The following is a 14,202-nucleotide window of genomic DNA, read 5'->3' as shown; positions in this document are numbered from 1 at the left end:
CTTTCCATTTATGTAAACAGACCTTGGTGGTAATGTGGGCTTGTCCTACCATTAGGCAGAACAGAGAATGCCTGAATTAAAAGTGTTGTCCTTGGTTCATGAGAAATGGTGATGAAATTCATTACCGCAAGGAGGTCAAAGCAGACTTGCAAGGGATATTTATTTTACCAGTAGGTGGCAACAATATTGTTCTGCTACCTGTGCAGGCTTTTACTAAATGTAAAATAAATTCTAGATTCTGATACCAGAGAATAACTTGATGTAGATATTTTTATTTTAAATATACAGACAGTAAATTCTAGGATGAGCTTCATTTATAGTCTTTACATAAATGCTGCACATGAAGGAAATCACATGTCCTAACTAAGTACTTTTTGGCTCCTTCAACAGAAACACAAGGTGGATCTGTTCCATAAGCTTCGTCATGTGATGAACGAGCTCATCGACCTGCGTCGACAGCTGATCCAGGGTCATCTCGCCCAGGACCAGACTCGCGAGATCAAGCGGCACATCACTGTACGGCTTGACTGGGGCAACGAGTGAGTGACTCTCATACTGAATGCATTTTATCAAGAGAGTGCTGGATTGAAGGCATGCTCTGCAACAAACATTTATTTTTAACTGATGGCTACCAAAGAGCACAATACTTCCTTGGCACTGGAGAGATCTACAGTACTGGGTGAGTGGGTGCTTAATAGCATCCTCTATGATGTAATTTTATGGTCATTTAGCAGATGAGTGAATTTCAAGCAGCTTAAAGTCAATGCACATCCCCCTGGAGGAACTGTAAAGCCATATTCTTACTGTTGTCAGTTTCAAACTCCATCCAACTAAACAGTGACAGGCATCCATGACAGAGATAAAGATGTTAGGGCTCCAGCTAAGCTGAGAAAGAGCTTTATGTGGAGGGGCCATCTAGATTCATTGCGCAATTGCACATAAAAGTACGCACACAATTACTTTGAACTGCGTCACTGAAATGGTCTGTGTCATGCTTGAATTATATGTTTTAATGTAAAAAAAAAAAAAAAAACATTCAGAAGTGGAGCCTCAGAGATAGAGAATTATGTTCACCATGCATGGCAGTGATCTGTGGTGCACACTGACCTGGGAGCTGTTGTGATGTGATTTCATGGTCAATGTGGCACTGATAGTACTCCATGATTTGAAGCTCCACACTTTGGTTTAAGGGAGGGGTTACAGTGTGGCATACAACAGCACAGTGTGAGCCAACAGTACAAGTAGGGAAAGAATATTTACTCCACTACTGTACTTAGCCTCTTTATTCCCACAGGCTCTGTTATAGGTTTGTAAATTCATGTTAAGTGGTCAAGCACTATTCAAACCCATGTATCCTCATTACAGTGCACTATCATTTCAATCATAACATTTCCAGAGATAACAAATATGTCTTATGATCAAGTCAAATCTAAAATTGTCCATTGGATGTGATGATGGATTTTGTACATGTTAATCAAATCAAATATAGAGTGTTTATTGTGTTTATCAGTGAGCTATAGAGGTTTCCAGTCTTTCTGCTAAGCTAAGATAACCGGCTGCTGGCTATAGCTTCTTTATGATACAGACATGAGAGTTGGGTTAATCTTCTCATCTACGTCTCTCTCTGAGAAGAAAGCAAACAGACATATTTTCCAAAATGTCCCATATTCCCTCAATATCCAAACTAATAACTACAGGGTTCAGATAAATGTAGCTGAGTAAAAAGTACCGTGTTTTCCTCTGAAATGTACTAGTATAAAATATAAAGCAGCCTGTAACAGAAATACTCAGTTAAAATGCAAGTGTCTCAGAATTATACCAAAGTACAGTAGTTAAGTTAATGAACCAAGAGCATGCTTATACAGGAAAGTTTGAAGATTTGATCTTGGACAGATTGCATAGTTGAATAAGAACCAAATGAGAGTTCTTCTGTTAACGTTAACCTGTTTCTAATGTCTTTCTTTAACACTGTTTTTTTGTTTTTTGTTTTTTGTCTGTATTCTTTATACACTTATACGCCTCCTTCCTCTCTTTCACCAGGCACCTTGGCTTAGACCTTGTTCCCAGAAAAGAGTTTGAGATGGTGGATCCAGATCAGATCAGCGTATCAGAGCTATACAAACTGGTATGTTGGGTGGTATTATTTTTGAACCAGTGCATTCTGTACAAAGTCATCCCCTGAATTATTAAATAGATTAAATTAATAAAGTGAATGTGTGTACCGTGGATGATGAAAATGCAATTACATATATCCCTGCAGTATGAATACCCTATATCTGTATATCCCTATATCTGACTCAAATGATGATGTCCCTTTACACTGTAAGTTTTTTTTTTTTTTTTTTTTTTTACCCACTGTGTTTTTACCCACTCTTTTCTCACTGCCTGGTTTTGCATATAAGAATGTGTTGTTGGATGTGTAGGGATGTGTGAATGTACCGATTATCAAATCATCCATAAGAAGGTGACTCACAAGAGAGAGCACGATTCAGCTGTTGGAGCTGCCTCATGTGACTTGTTCTTTATGCTTATCTTGCCGCCATATTGAGTGTGTCCCTTTTCTTGCATCCACGTGACTCTCACAAGCGTGATTGCTGGCTAGCAATGCAGACATAATGCAAAGTGACAGAGCCAGGTGAGGCAATGGGGAAATACATACAAATGAATATTTTATTGTTATTTTTTAAAATAAATTACATATTTTAGTCTTGGTTTTTCTAAACCACCAACCAAACTTGAGATACATTTCCATAAATAAATAATGCCTCAAATGTATTTTGGCTGTAACGATGCGGGACTTCCAAACCTGTGCAGAGAGAGAGGGGAGACTTTCTGAAGCAGATCTAGTTTTAGAAATATGCCATTACAGCACAGATGTTACGAAATATAATGTAATACTGCTGGAGACAGTTATCTAGGAGGGGGATCCTTTCTGGTTAGGCGTTGATGCTCCATATGCTGATAAAAACACTTTCCAACTGCCCCGCAGCCTCCCATTATCCCATTGCCATGTTTCTCAGCTTTGAACGCAGAATGTTTGTACACTAAATGCTCTGTCCAGAAACAACAGCGTAGGTCTTCCTTGCCAAAAAGCCTCCTGACTCCGTCGATGAAAGTGAGCTTGTTTTTGGCAGGGCATAAGGCCTTGGCACCTCTTCAGGTAGGGGAGTAGAGGAGTTCTTTTAGGCTGCTGAGCAGAGAGGTGTGTGTGGGCGACACTGGCTTTGTCCTCTCTTCTCCCACATGCTCACGTTTTGCTTCATGTGGGCTTCTTTTAGCACTGCTGGAACAGTAGTACAGCCACTCTGCAATGTATGTAGGTGAAATTTTTTCCGATTTGAAGCTTCAACCGAGGCATTAGTGTGTGTCTGAAGCTGCTATTAGGTAAATAAGTTCAATGCTGTGTGGGAAGAGTTAAGAATGGGCAGACTGATCTGACATCTCTCCTTTTTAACTTGACTCTTTTTTAGCATGTATCCAGCAGGCACTGTGGTCAGCAAAGCACAAATCAGGTACAGTCTTGTTTGTTTACAAAGTCATCAGAGCCTTTCATACTGTGCCTGTCTCTTCAACTCTCATTTCTTTTCCAAACACTCTGTACCAAATCAGTGTCCTGAAGTCAGGGCATTCTGACTATCACCTTCAGACTCTTTACTATTGGTTGCCTGGTTGCCTTGTGATCTGGGGATTTCTGTAGTTGCACTAAGGAGAAGAACATGTATGGTTAAAATCCCTAGATATTAAATTTGAATTACAAGGTGTCACTGCCATGCTCCATGAGAACCTCACACCAACACTGCCAGGGTGAGAGGGTTGATTCCCACTGGGATCACATATGCCCCAATGTATGCACAAATGGTACTGCAGGGCACTTTGGATACAAGTGTCCACTGAATTTCATTTGCTTGAAAACACCTGTTTTAAGACCTGCTGCATTGAGACTCCATTAAGGGATGTAATATTTTTAACTTGTATTTTCTGGTATAAATTTGCATCCAAATCCTTGTAGATCTCCCATAAAGGCTATATTGAGCTTATACTTACTGAGAGAAAGCTGTAACACAGTGGTAGGCAAATAGAGGCCCATGGGCCAAATCTGGACCTCCTACAAAAATATATGGCCCCTTGATGAAAACTGAAGATTTCAGTTTAATCCCAATCGAAACTTTCAGTAGATTTGAATGTTTAGATACATACTGTTTACAGATGTATATCAGTTATGTATTTAGTCTCATTTTGGGACACAGAGCATATACATGCATATATATTCACATTTATGAGTCTTTTTCTGACAAATAAATAACTTAATAACACAATAATAATGAATATCAAAATAAGCCGGTTAGCTTAGCTTCGCATAAAGCTACAAATCTGCCTACAAGTACTTCTAAAGCTCACTGATTAGCCTCTTGTAAAATGCAATATGTTGTTTGTACGCTTTTGTACAAATTAAAGAAGACATAACATGTTAATTAGTTATAACAGGCAGACATTAAAGAGGTATCAATTTTCTAACTCCCAGCAAGAAATCAAACAAGGCTAAGTTGAGCACGGTAAATATGACCTCAACTATAGCTTTTATTGGAGAGCTGCTGACAGACATTGCAAATTATAAGTTTGTTTCCCAACATAATAGTTACAGAAGTCATACATCGTAAGAATACAGTCATTTTCATCACACCCTCCCTGCAACCACTAACAACAAATATAGAACCACCTGAATTTTCCATCATTCATTCATTATTTCTTTATTTTGATGAGACCCTGTATGTCTACTCAGTCTGCTGTAAATAGCATGTAATTGTGACAGGATGAAATACGCTGTAGAGCATGTATCAATGAATTATTCACCCCTTGCATTACCTCCAGTGATCTGTTAAATAAGCTTATTTATATACAGAATGGCAGGTATTTGGCCTGGCTTACAGTAAGGACTCGTCTTGTTTCTTGTTAGCAGCCACTTTTTTCTTCGTTCCCAGGGTGACAGCATGAGACAGCGCCATGGTGACGGTTGCCGTGTCCCCGTGTCCCACCACCTCTTCATCAATCTGAAGAGCTTTACTTACAACAGCATCAGCGAGGATGCAGATGTCTTCTTCTCTCTGTACGACACTCGCGAGGCCAAACAGATCAGGTACGCGGAGGAATCTCATCCCTGAATGGTTCCTGCAATATGTACTGTATGCATGCAAATGCTGACAGACACATCTACACACTATCACTGTTGATTGAAGCATTCTGTAGCTGACAGACACCCTGAAACTGTCAACTGGCTTCTGTTGCAGTGAGAAGTTCATGGTGAAACTCAACAAAAATGGAGGACCAAAGAATCCAGAGAAGGTTGATCGTCTGTGTGCTCTTTTCACGGTAACATCTTTCCCCTTCTACCCATAAATACAAAAAATATGTATTTCAACTGTGACACTGGTGTGCTGACATTTTGCATCCCATTTCTCCTCAGGACCTCAGCAGTAAAGACTTGAAGAGAGACTTGTATATTGTTGCACATGTCATAAGAACTGGTAAATAAATGAGCACAATGTCCAAAAACATATTCTTCATGTTTAGTGACAGAGAGTTTTGAAATAATCAGTGTTTCCTCTTTGCATCTCCTCCTCCTTTTTGTGTTCAGGGCGTATGCTGCTGAATGACTCAAAGAAAGGCCCCCCTCATGTGCAGTACCGACGACCTTATGGCTGCGCTGTCCTTGCCATGAGTGATGTTTTCCACACCATCACAGACCTCAAAGAAGAGAAGGACTTTGTGCTCAAAGTTTATACGTGAGTATACATGTGAAGCTCATCTTCCCCTTCTTCTTTTGGCTTATAAATTCCTCTGAAATTTTGAAGTGAAACAGAGCATTATCATAAAAATGTTTCCATATCTGTCAGTGTAATTGCATGGTTGGTAGTTGCATGGCTCTTGTACTTTTGGAAATTAAAGTGTCTATGTAGTGAGGTGGTAATGTGTAAATGTTCTGCAAATTTTGTGCACGATAACCTAGTGCTTCAGTGTTGATGCCTGGTGTGGTTTGACCAGAATGATAATGAAGTGTCCTCTGGAAAATCAATAGTTGCTCACCCTGGGCCTGAGATAGGGCACTTGGCGTGTTGTGAATCTGGCTGCTTCTGTTTGGCTTCGCCACAGAGAGCCACTCCTGTACTCTGGCCGACCCAGTGAAGGAAGGAGACACAGAGAAGGAGAGGGGAAGAGACTGAGAGAGATGACACATAGATAATTGAACAAAGTTAGAGGACAAAGAAAAATAACACCAAGCTCAGCATTTTCTCATCAGTCAACAGCTATAATGTCTCCTTGTGTATAGTGTGTCCTCCCCAGCGTCCTCTTTTGGTCAGAGGTCATTCATACGCTTTGCAATCCTGTTATATGACATTTTTCTTATGTAGTATTTTCAGGATAACTATACAGCTCAGTGTGAAATAAAGATTTCTAGAACAGAAAGCTGTCGTTTTTATTGGATTTCTCTGCTGAGGCGCAGAGCTCTTCCCTTTAAAAAGCAAGCAGTGATTCAGTGCTGAGCTGCCTCCAAACTGTCGGCTCCTATAACGCTCCAGTCTGTGCGTTTCCCCATGCCTTTCCCAGGGGCCTACGGGCCCACAGTAATGAAAAAGGCTGGTAGAGAGCTGGCTGTCAGGTTTGCTTAGTGTGCTGTGCGTTTGGGCTAATGTGCTGCTTGATAGCACCTCCCCCTGCTGCTACCTTTTCTCCAGGAGGAAATCGGCTCTGGGACACATGCTGTTCATATTGTCCCCAAGCACACAATCCTGATCCCTCCATCTGGACCCACTAATGGGTGCGTTGTTAACAGCCATACCTGCCTGTCTTTTCTCTCCAGATGTAACAATGAGAATGAGTGGTATCAGATACACGAGAACATCATCCGCAAGTCCAACACCAAGTACTCAGCTCCCAGCACCAACTATGGTAAATATGTTGTCTTTGCAGATCTGTTGCGTGTTTGGTCTCCTGGTACTGGATTTTCACCTTTTCTTTCCATTTGGTGAGACACAAAAAGTCAAAGGCAGTCAAAGTTAGTTGCTGATGTTTTTATCCAGACCAGCTCCCAGTGACTAAGCAGGTAGGGGGTCCAGGTCACATAGATGCTGATGGATATGTATTTCCTCAAGAGTAAGATGTGCAATTATCATATAAATAGCCTTAGTTGTATTGTGCCAAGATTTTGAGAAACCCAACTCTGATATTTGGAGATGAATGAAATGCCATTTGTGGTGCTCAAAACAGTGAAAAATCACATTTATAATTCTGCAGCAGCATCTCTTTCTAGAAACAGCGTCCCAGTTTCTCTGGATAATCCGCAGAACACACTGTCACCAGTTTTTATAGGAACTATTTCCTTGATAGGAAGTAGTCACTTATTCAGAGAAAGGGGAGGGTGAGTGAGAAAGTATGTGAGCCAACCTTTCAAAATCTCAAAAAGGGAAAATAGACATCCTTTGTTGGTTGGGTGAAATATACCTTGAGTTGATTTTGATATACTGTGTACACTGAGAGGCTGAAACCAGAAAATGTTATGCATTTTTGTTTAAAAAATGACTTTGACAATTGAATGTCTCCACAGTGTGATAACCATCACCTGAAAGAGAAAACATATTGTAGCTGATAAATCAGCTCAGCCAGTGGGTTAGATAATTCAGGTCACTTAATGTCGCTGGTGTTAAGCTTAGAAATTGGACTTACTGTAGGGCTGAACTCTTCCAGTTCACTATTACTTCTCTTCTTATGAGCAAGTCACAGTTTAAATTATGACTCATGCCTCACCGAAATCTGTCACTAGATTTGTGCAGTGCCCATATTTTTCTTTGCTTCTTTGCGTAATTCCACGACACCATTTCTCCTCCCTCTCTCTGTTCTCTCTGGCTCTGATCACGTCTCTCCATCCACTCTGCTGTCTGTCTTCTCCTCCCCCACATTCTGACTAATGTCCCTTAAATACCCCACTGTCCCTCCCTTCTCCTATCTCCCTTCATTTTTGTCCCTTCGCCTTCTTTCCCTCAATCCCACTTTCCTCCCATAACCCCACACCTCTTCATTCGCCCACCCCCCCTATTTGCACACACGTACGCCCACCACCCCCTGTCCCCAGGCCTCATCATTTCCCTGCAGCTGCTGCGGGGTGAGCTGGAGCAGATCAGACGGGAGAACCAGGCTGTGTTCAACAGGGCCCTGGCGCTCACACGCAAACTGGGTTTCCCAGATGTCATCCTGCCAGGTAAGGAGGCAAAGAGCAGTAGGCGGTAATGGGGACAGAGAGGTTCGGGGGGTTGGAGAGCAGAGACCAGATGGCTTGAAGGAATGAAAATCAGGGGAGGTCACAGAAGACGATGCTGATGAAGGAGGAGAGGGACAGGGAAAGAAGGATGTAAGAAAAGTCAGGATAGGGATTAAAGACTAGAAGAAAACAGTGGGAAATAGAAAGATGTAGGAGAGCAGAGTGTCCTGTGGGGATGAGGAAATAGTTACAAACAAGTTGTCTTCAGAACACGTGATGAAAAGTAACCAAGTACATTTACTCATGTACTGTATTTGAGTACAATTTTGTGCTATTTGTACTTTACTTGAGTGTACTTTATAAAATTGCCATTTTATGCTACATTATATCTCTACATCACTGCACTTCACAGGAAAATACGGTACTTTTTACTGCACTACATGGTTGCTATGGTTACAAGTTACTTTTCAAATTAGGATTTTACATAATAAACACTGGATAAGCGAAGTGCAATTCATCAAAGATTAAACCAGTGATTCCTGAACTTTTGGCTTGTTACCCCTGACAAAAAAAGCAATATCTACATTTATTGATGCCTCTGCCTTTTGAATTTCCTTGTTTGTTGGGAGGTAGTATACAAATAAATTTACCTTGCTGTGTGGGCTCTTGTCACAATTCAGGTGTGTTGTTAGCAGTTCTATCAAAGAGACACTTCCCCCTCCAAACATCTCATATGGTGTAATTTAAAACTGTTTCATTCAGGTTAAATTATCCAATATTTTATAAAAATGGCAGAAATTAGAAATAAGTCCAGAAAATTAACTCAAATTTGTGTAGCGGAACATTGTTTTATCTTCTTTTATTCCTCATTAATCATCTCGCACCCCTCACATTTATCTGGTGACTCCTGGGATGGTAACCACTGGACCAAATTACCTAACTACATAAAGTAATTAAAATAAGACACATTTCAACCAGCTACGACAGTAAAATGTAATGAAAATGCAGTAAAATGCATTTAAAATCCAGTAATGTTATATATAATAATACATGACTCATAGGGGCAATTTTTCTGCAGAATGAGTAATTTTGCTTTTATACTTAAAGTAAATTTTGGCAATACCCTGAATGCAAGTTTTTAACCTGCAATGGAGAGTTTTTACGTTGTGTTGTTATTTCTACTTAAGGATCCAAATAATTCTTCTATCACTGGTATTTGTGGAAACTCTTAAGTTTTTCGCTCCCCATTTACGTGAAATTGGCATTTAGGTCAGGTGCCGAACAAATTCTAAAGAGCAGAGGTCTTCAAAGATAACTCAAAGAGAGAGGGAAAGGGAGAGGTGCGTGTTTATTTCGGTATATTTCATCAGCTAACATTGCTCTGCTTTATGTCTACCGAGAATGTATGATCCTGTCCTCTCCTCTCCTCTCGCCTTCTTTCCTCTTCTCTCCAGTTCTTTCCACTTAGCCTGAAATACCTCCCAATATCACTCCCTGTGACTCATCTGTCCCCAAGGAAATGACTTGGATATAAATAACTATAATCTGATTTTATAAATAACTGCAATATCTTCCTCTACTGTTGCCACTGATATTTATTCCATTAAACACTGACCTCACAAAAGGTGCTGAGGCAGTCACGAGCTACAGTGTATTACGGCTCAGCAGGGTCATTTCTCATTGACAAGAACAACGACGTGTGGTGCACATCTTAGTCCGCACGGCAGCTTAATTTATGTTGACCACTCGCAGTTCATCTGTAGAGCAGAGGCTGACAAGTACTTATTAACATCGCCAGGGAGGAGACATGTTTGTAATCACAGTCTGGGAATTTCTGAGATGTCTTGCTGTTGTTGATAAAATTGAACCTTAAGCTGGGGGGCTGTGATGGTGCTTTAGGGCAACAAATTTGCCCATGACACTGTAGCTAGTATGTCAGGCTTGAAAGAGTATTTCACCAATTTAGCATTGCGCTTCTTTAACATTGTCAAACTCACAATGGACAGTTAAAAAAACACAGGCTCAACACTGATGCAGCAGAGCCTGAGATTTGATTTTAATTTAATGTGACCAGACTTTAATGTGTAAAATTGATGGAGTTCCCCTTTAAGTAAAATTTCTCCTGTGCAATTGTCCTAGGTGACACACGCAACGACCTGTATCTGACCCTTGAGCGGGGGGAGTTTGAGAGAGGCGGCAAGAGTGTCCAGAAGAACATCGAAGTCACGCTCTATGTACTCTATGCTGACGGGGACACACTCAAAGTACGACACATATGTACATGAGTTAATCTATGAGTCATGATGAGTATAATGTTCCTCCCATCCGTACACCCATTAACTTGATTAATTGCTTATGTCTCTAAAATTAATCTCCTGTGTTTCTTTTCTTCTCAGGACTGCATCAGTTTGGGCAGCGGGGAGCCCAGCGCCAATGAATATCGCTCGTTTGTCCTTTACCACAACAACAGCCCTCGCTGGAGTGAGATGGTCAAGCTGCCCATTCCCATAGATCGTTTCAGAGGGTCCCACCTCCGCTTTGAGTTCAGACACTGCTCCAGTGAGTCAGTGATGCAGCCCAGTGGCAGTCATCCCTCAGTATATGAGTTTATTAGAACAGATTGGATCATGCCCAGAGCTGCACAAGTATGGCTTGTGCAATGTAGATAAACTGTATGATGCATGATATTATGATGTGTTTTCTTTCAGCCAAGGACAAAGGGGAGAAAAAACTGTTTGGTTTTGCCTTCACTCCTCTGATGAGAGAAGATGGGACCACACTGTCAGATGAGAGTCATGAGCTGTATGTGTACAAGGTATGAGCAGGTTTGACAAACACAGTTTAGTTAAATGGTGCCTTCATTGATGCTGACATGTGATGAAATGTGCCTTCCTTTTGTTTTTCTGCTCTCCATCATCCAAAAAAAAAGAACAACTGAGTGATAGTAGAGCAGCCATGGATGAGTGATTCAAAAATACCATACCAGGTGTTTTGTCCACAGGCTATTGTCAGCCTTTCCTAGCTTAACCTTGCATTTAGACCTTGTATTTCAAAAATGACCACAGCTGTTGAAGTTGTCACATACATAAATCATTTTGTAAGTTTTGCATATTTCATACTGTATTTTAGAATTCACAGAGTTTTAAAAGGAAAAAAGTAGTCACATCTTTTTAGCCTGGTTATTTAACTTGGATATCACTGAGTGTGTTAACATTGGTTTAGATGCACACTATAGTGTCTCAGTTTTGGACCTTATCCTGGTTTTGATCTTATTCATCATATGATGTTTACATGGCGAATGAAAAGAAGCACTCCAGGTAGAATATCGAGGTTTCTCAAAACTGGTGTAAGGCCTTATCCAGGTTCTGAAAGATGTTTACAAATGCAGCACATAACCAGGATGCTGCAAAAACCCGATCATAACTAGGATACTAATCACTATTAGATACCTCCTGTGGCTAACTCTGCACATGAAGCAACTCCACATGGTGTCAAATCCAGGGCTGAGAACATTTTCCTGTAATGGGCTGATTACTTCATTGCTGCAAGAGCCAGTGAAATGTTTCTGTGTTCCCAGGCCACTCACAAACATAAAAACAGCCTGCTGCAGTTGTAATCAGGCCACTTATTAACTAGAATTCCAACTCTTTGTTCTGTGATGTTGGTGCAGTGGCGTTCTTTCATTCTTTCACCGAACTGTCTCCAATCCTTAGTCATTCTTCTGTGTCCATCATCTAGTGTGATGAAAATGCCACCTTCAGTAACCAGGGCCTGTACCTGAGCCTGCCCTGCTGTAAAGAAGACTTCAACAGTTGCCCCAACCTGCCAGCCAACCTGCCCTTCCAGAGAAGCCCTAAAGAGACCTTCTGGGTCTCCACGATACTGTGCTCCACCAAACTCACACAAAATGGTAATCTAACACCTTACACACCTCTTCTTCATATATTTTCACTTCCTCACTTCGCTTCAGTTAAACGATTTGATTCTCTTTTCAGTCGACCTTTTGGCTCTTCTGAACTGGAAGGCCCATCCAGACAGGGTGTTGGACATCCTTGGTCGACTGCGTCAGATCAGCGGAGAGGAGATTGTCAAGGTTACTCCCTTCAGATTATTTATCTGATGATTTGAAGGATATTTGCCCCCTGTATAGCTGTATGATTTAGTGGCCTTGCTTGACAACACACTGCATAAAATATTTAGATTCTGCATTTTACAATATTTAGGGTGCGAACGAAAATACATTTTCAGTTTTCTAAGATAAAACTTATAGAGTGACTTTATTGTTAAGATGTGATTGCTATAATATTATTAAAATATGTAGATTGATCAAATTCACAATGCATGTTGAGTACTCACAAATAATTTGAATAAAACATGTTACTGTGTAAAACATACAGTATTTGATACTATTTAGAAGCAACATTATCATTTCAGAATGTAATAAAAAAAGCCATGTTTTTTGGATGAAGGGGCTACCCTTTGTTTCTATTTTAGTCAACAGCAAGGCCTTTAATGTGATGGTTGTGCTGCGTGTTGTTTCTTTTTTGCCTCACAGTTCTTGCGAGATGTCCTGGATACGCTCTTCTGTCTTTTAGATGACAACACTGATAAATACGGACCGCTGGTTTTCCAGTCACTGGTAGGAAATTTAAAGAAACACAACTGTACTCATACATAATATGTGTTGTGACTTCAAGCAGGGGAAATGGACATAACATCTTTATACACACGTGTGTTCAGGTGTTCATCATCAACCTACTCAGGGATAGCCGTTTCTACCACTTCAGACCTGTCATGGACTCCTACATCCAAAACCACTTTGCTGGAGCTTTGGCATACAAGTACAGTAATATTCACTCAGTTTTTTCAGTAAATATGAAAATTAAAATTTACATGCCTACAAAGTCACATGTGACACTGACTCATAATTTCGTGCAGAGAGCTGATTCGATGTCTGAAGTGGTACATGGATCGCTCGGCCGAGGTCGTCCGACAGGACCACATCCAGGAAGCCATGAGGGTAAAGTATCACACACACATTCTGTCTGGTTTAGTTTCAGAGTGGCAGAATAGAACAAGTCTGTCGTAGGCTCCTTCTGTTGGGATTAATTAGTAAGACATGCGGAAATGGTCAAACTGTAGGGCTGATAAGGAGTAATGTGACGCCACATGAGGCCTCAGGAAGTGAAATCCCTGCTGAGAGAAAAGCTAATGAAAGGAAGTTATCAAAAACCTCTGCCGATATTGACATGTTCAGAGAGCAACATTTCCATTGGTTTTTGAATTTCCTCTGTGACAAGATCATATGAAGAGATATTCTGTTACAAGGCCTGAAAATGGGAAACATTTCTTTTATGTATTGATTTGCAACCACAAATCCATTCAGTGCTGTAGTTCTTGTTCTATGTTAGGGAACTGATAGTACGATATGACGTGTACCTTAGCTGACTGTGTGTCTCCGTCTGCATCCTGCCAACAACCCTGTCAGGCTCTGGAGTACCTGTTCAAGTTCATCGTCCAGTCTCGCATCCTGTACTCGAGAGCCACCTGCGGGATGGAAGAGGAGCAGTTCAGAGCGAGCATCCAAGAGCTCTTCCAGTCCATCCGCTTCGTCCTGAGCCTGGACAGCCGCAGCTCAGAGAACCTTGTGTTCACGCAGGTCAGATAGTTCATACCTCATGACAAAAAATGTTTCACTGCTTGATGCTCTGGCGACGTATGTCACCTGCTTGGCCATCATACTGTATCTTTGTTTATTGATGTTTTTATTTTTTTCATTTATTCATCTTCTTGAATTCATGTTTCACTGATTAATTTTTATTTGTTAACTTGGTTCTCGTTTCATTCTTGTTACTTGTTTCACCTTTCATTCTGTGCATTCTGTGACTGATGCTTCAATCCCCCTCGCCCCCACTGTTACCCCATCCTTGGCTTGCTCTTGGACAGTTTAG

At 40.9% G+C, this 14,202-nt stretch overlaps 1 protein-coding gene across 1 annotated transcript in view; it reads left to right on the top strand.

The window, feature by feature from the left end:
• The window catches only part of LOC121192411 (dedicator of cytokinesis protein 3-like), a 43,250-nt gene that overhangs the window by 12,794 nt on the left and 16,254 nt on the right, over window positions 1-14,202 (top strand). Inside the window, exons 6-23 of the mRNA XM_041054103.1 lie at window positions 391-539; window positions 2,041-2,125; window positions 3,471-3,512; window positions 4,980-5,134; window positions 5,286-5,367; window positions 5,462-5,522; window positions 5,633-5,780; window positions 6,857-6,945; window positions 8,126-8,251; window positions 10,391-10,515; window positions 10,648-10,810; window positions 10,960-11,066; window positions 11,990-12,161; window positions 12,247-12,344; window positions 12,807-12,890; window positions 12,992-13,092; window positions 13,190-13,271; window positions 13,740-13,910. Of these exons, the coding sequence (XP_040910037.1) occupies window positions 391-539; window positions 2,041-2,125; window positions 3,471-3,512; window positions 4,980-5,134; window positions 5,286-5,367; window positions 5,462-5,522; window positions 5,633-5,780; window positions 6,857-6,945; window positions 8,126-8,251; window positions 10,391-10,515; window positions 10,648-10,810; window positions 10,960-11,066; window positions 11,990-12,161; window positions 12,247-12,344; window positions 12,807-12,890; window positions 12,992-13,092; window positions 13,190-13,271; window positions 13,740-13,910 (2,040 nt within the window). The remainder of the gene's footprint in view (window positions 1-390; window positions 540-2,040; window positions 2,126-3,470; window positions 3,513-4,979; window positions 5,135-5,285; window positions 5,368-5,461; window positions 5,523-5,632; window positions 5,781-6,856; window positions 6,946-8,125; window positions 8,252-10,390; window positions 10,516-10,647; window positions 10,811-10,959; window positions 11,067-11,989; window positions 12,162-12,246; window positions 12,345-12,806; window positions 12,891-12,991; window positions 13,093-13,189; window positions 13,272-13,739; window positions 13,911-14,202) is intronic.

Source organism: Toxotes jaculatrix, chromosome 2, assembly GCF_017976425.1.
Source record: "Toxotes jaculatrix isolate fToxJac2 chromosome 2, fToxJac2.pri, whole genome shotgun sequence".
NCBI classification, from domain to species: Eukaryota; Metazoa; Chordata; class Actinopteri; family Toxotidae; genus Toxotes; species Toxotes jaculatrix.
The sequence above is the reverse complement of the archived record's forward strand: the minus strand, read 5'-3'. Positions and strand labels throughout refer to the sequence as shown.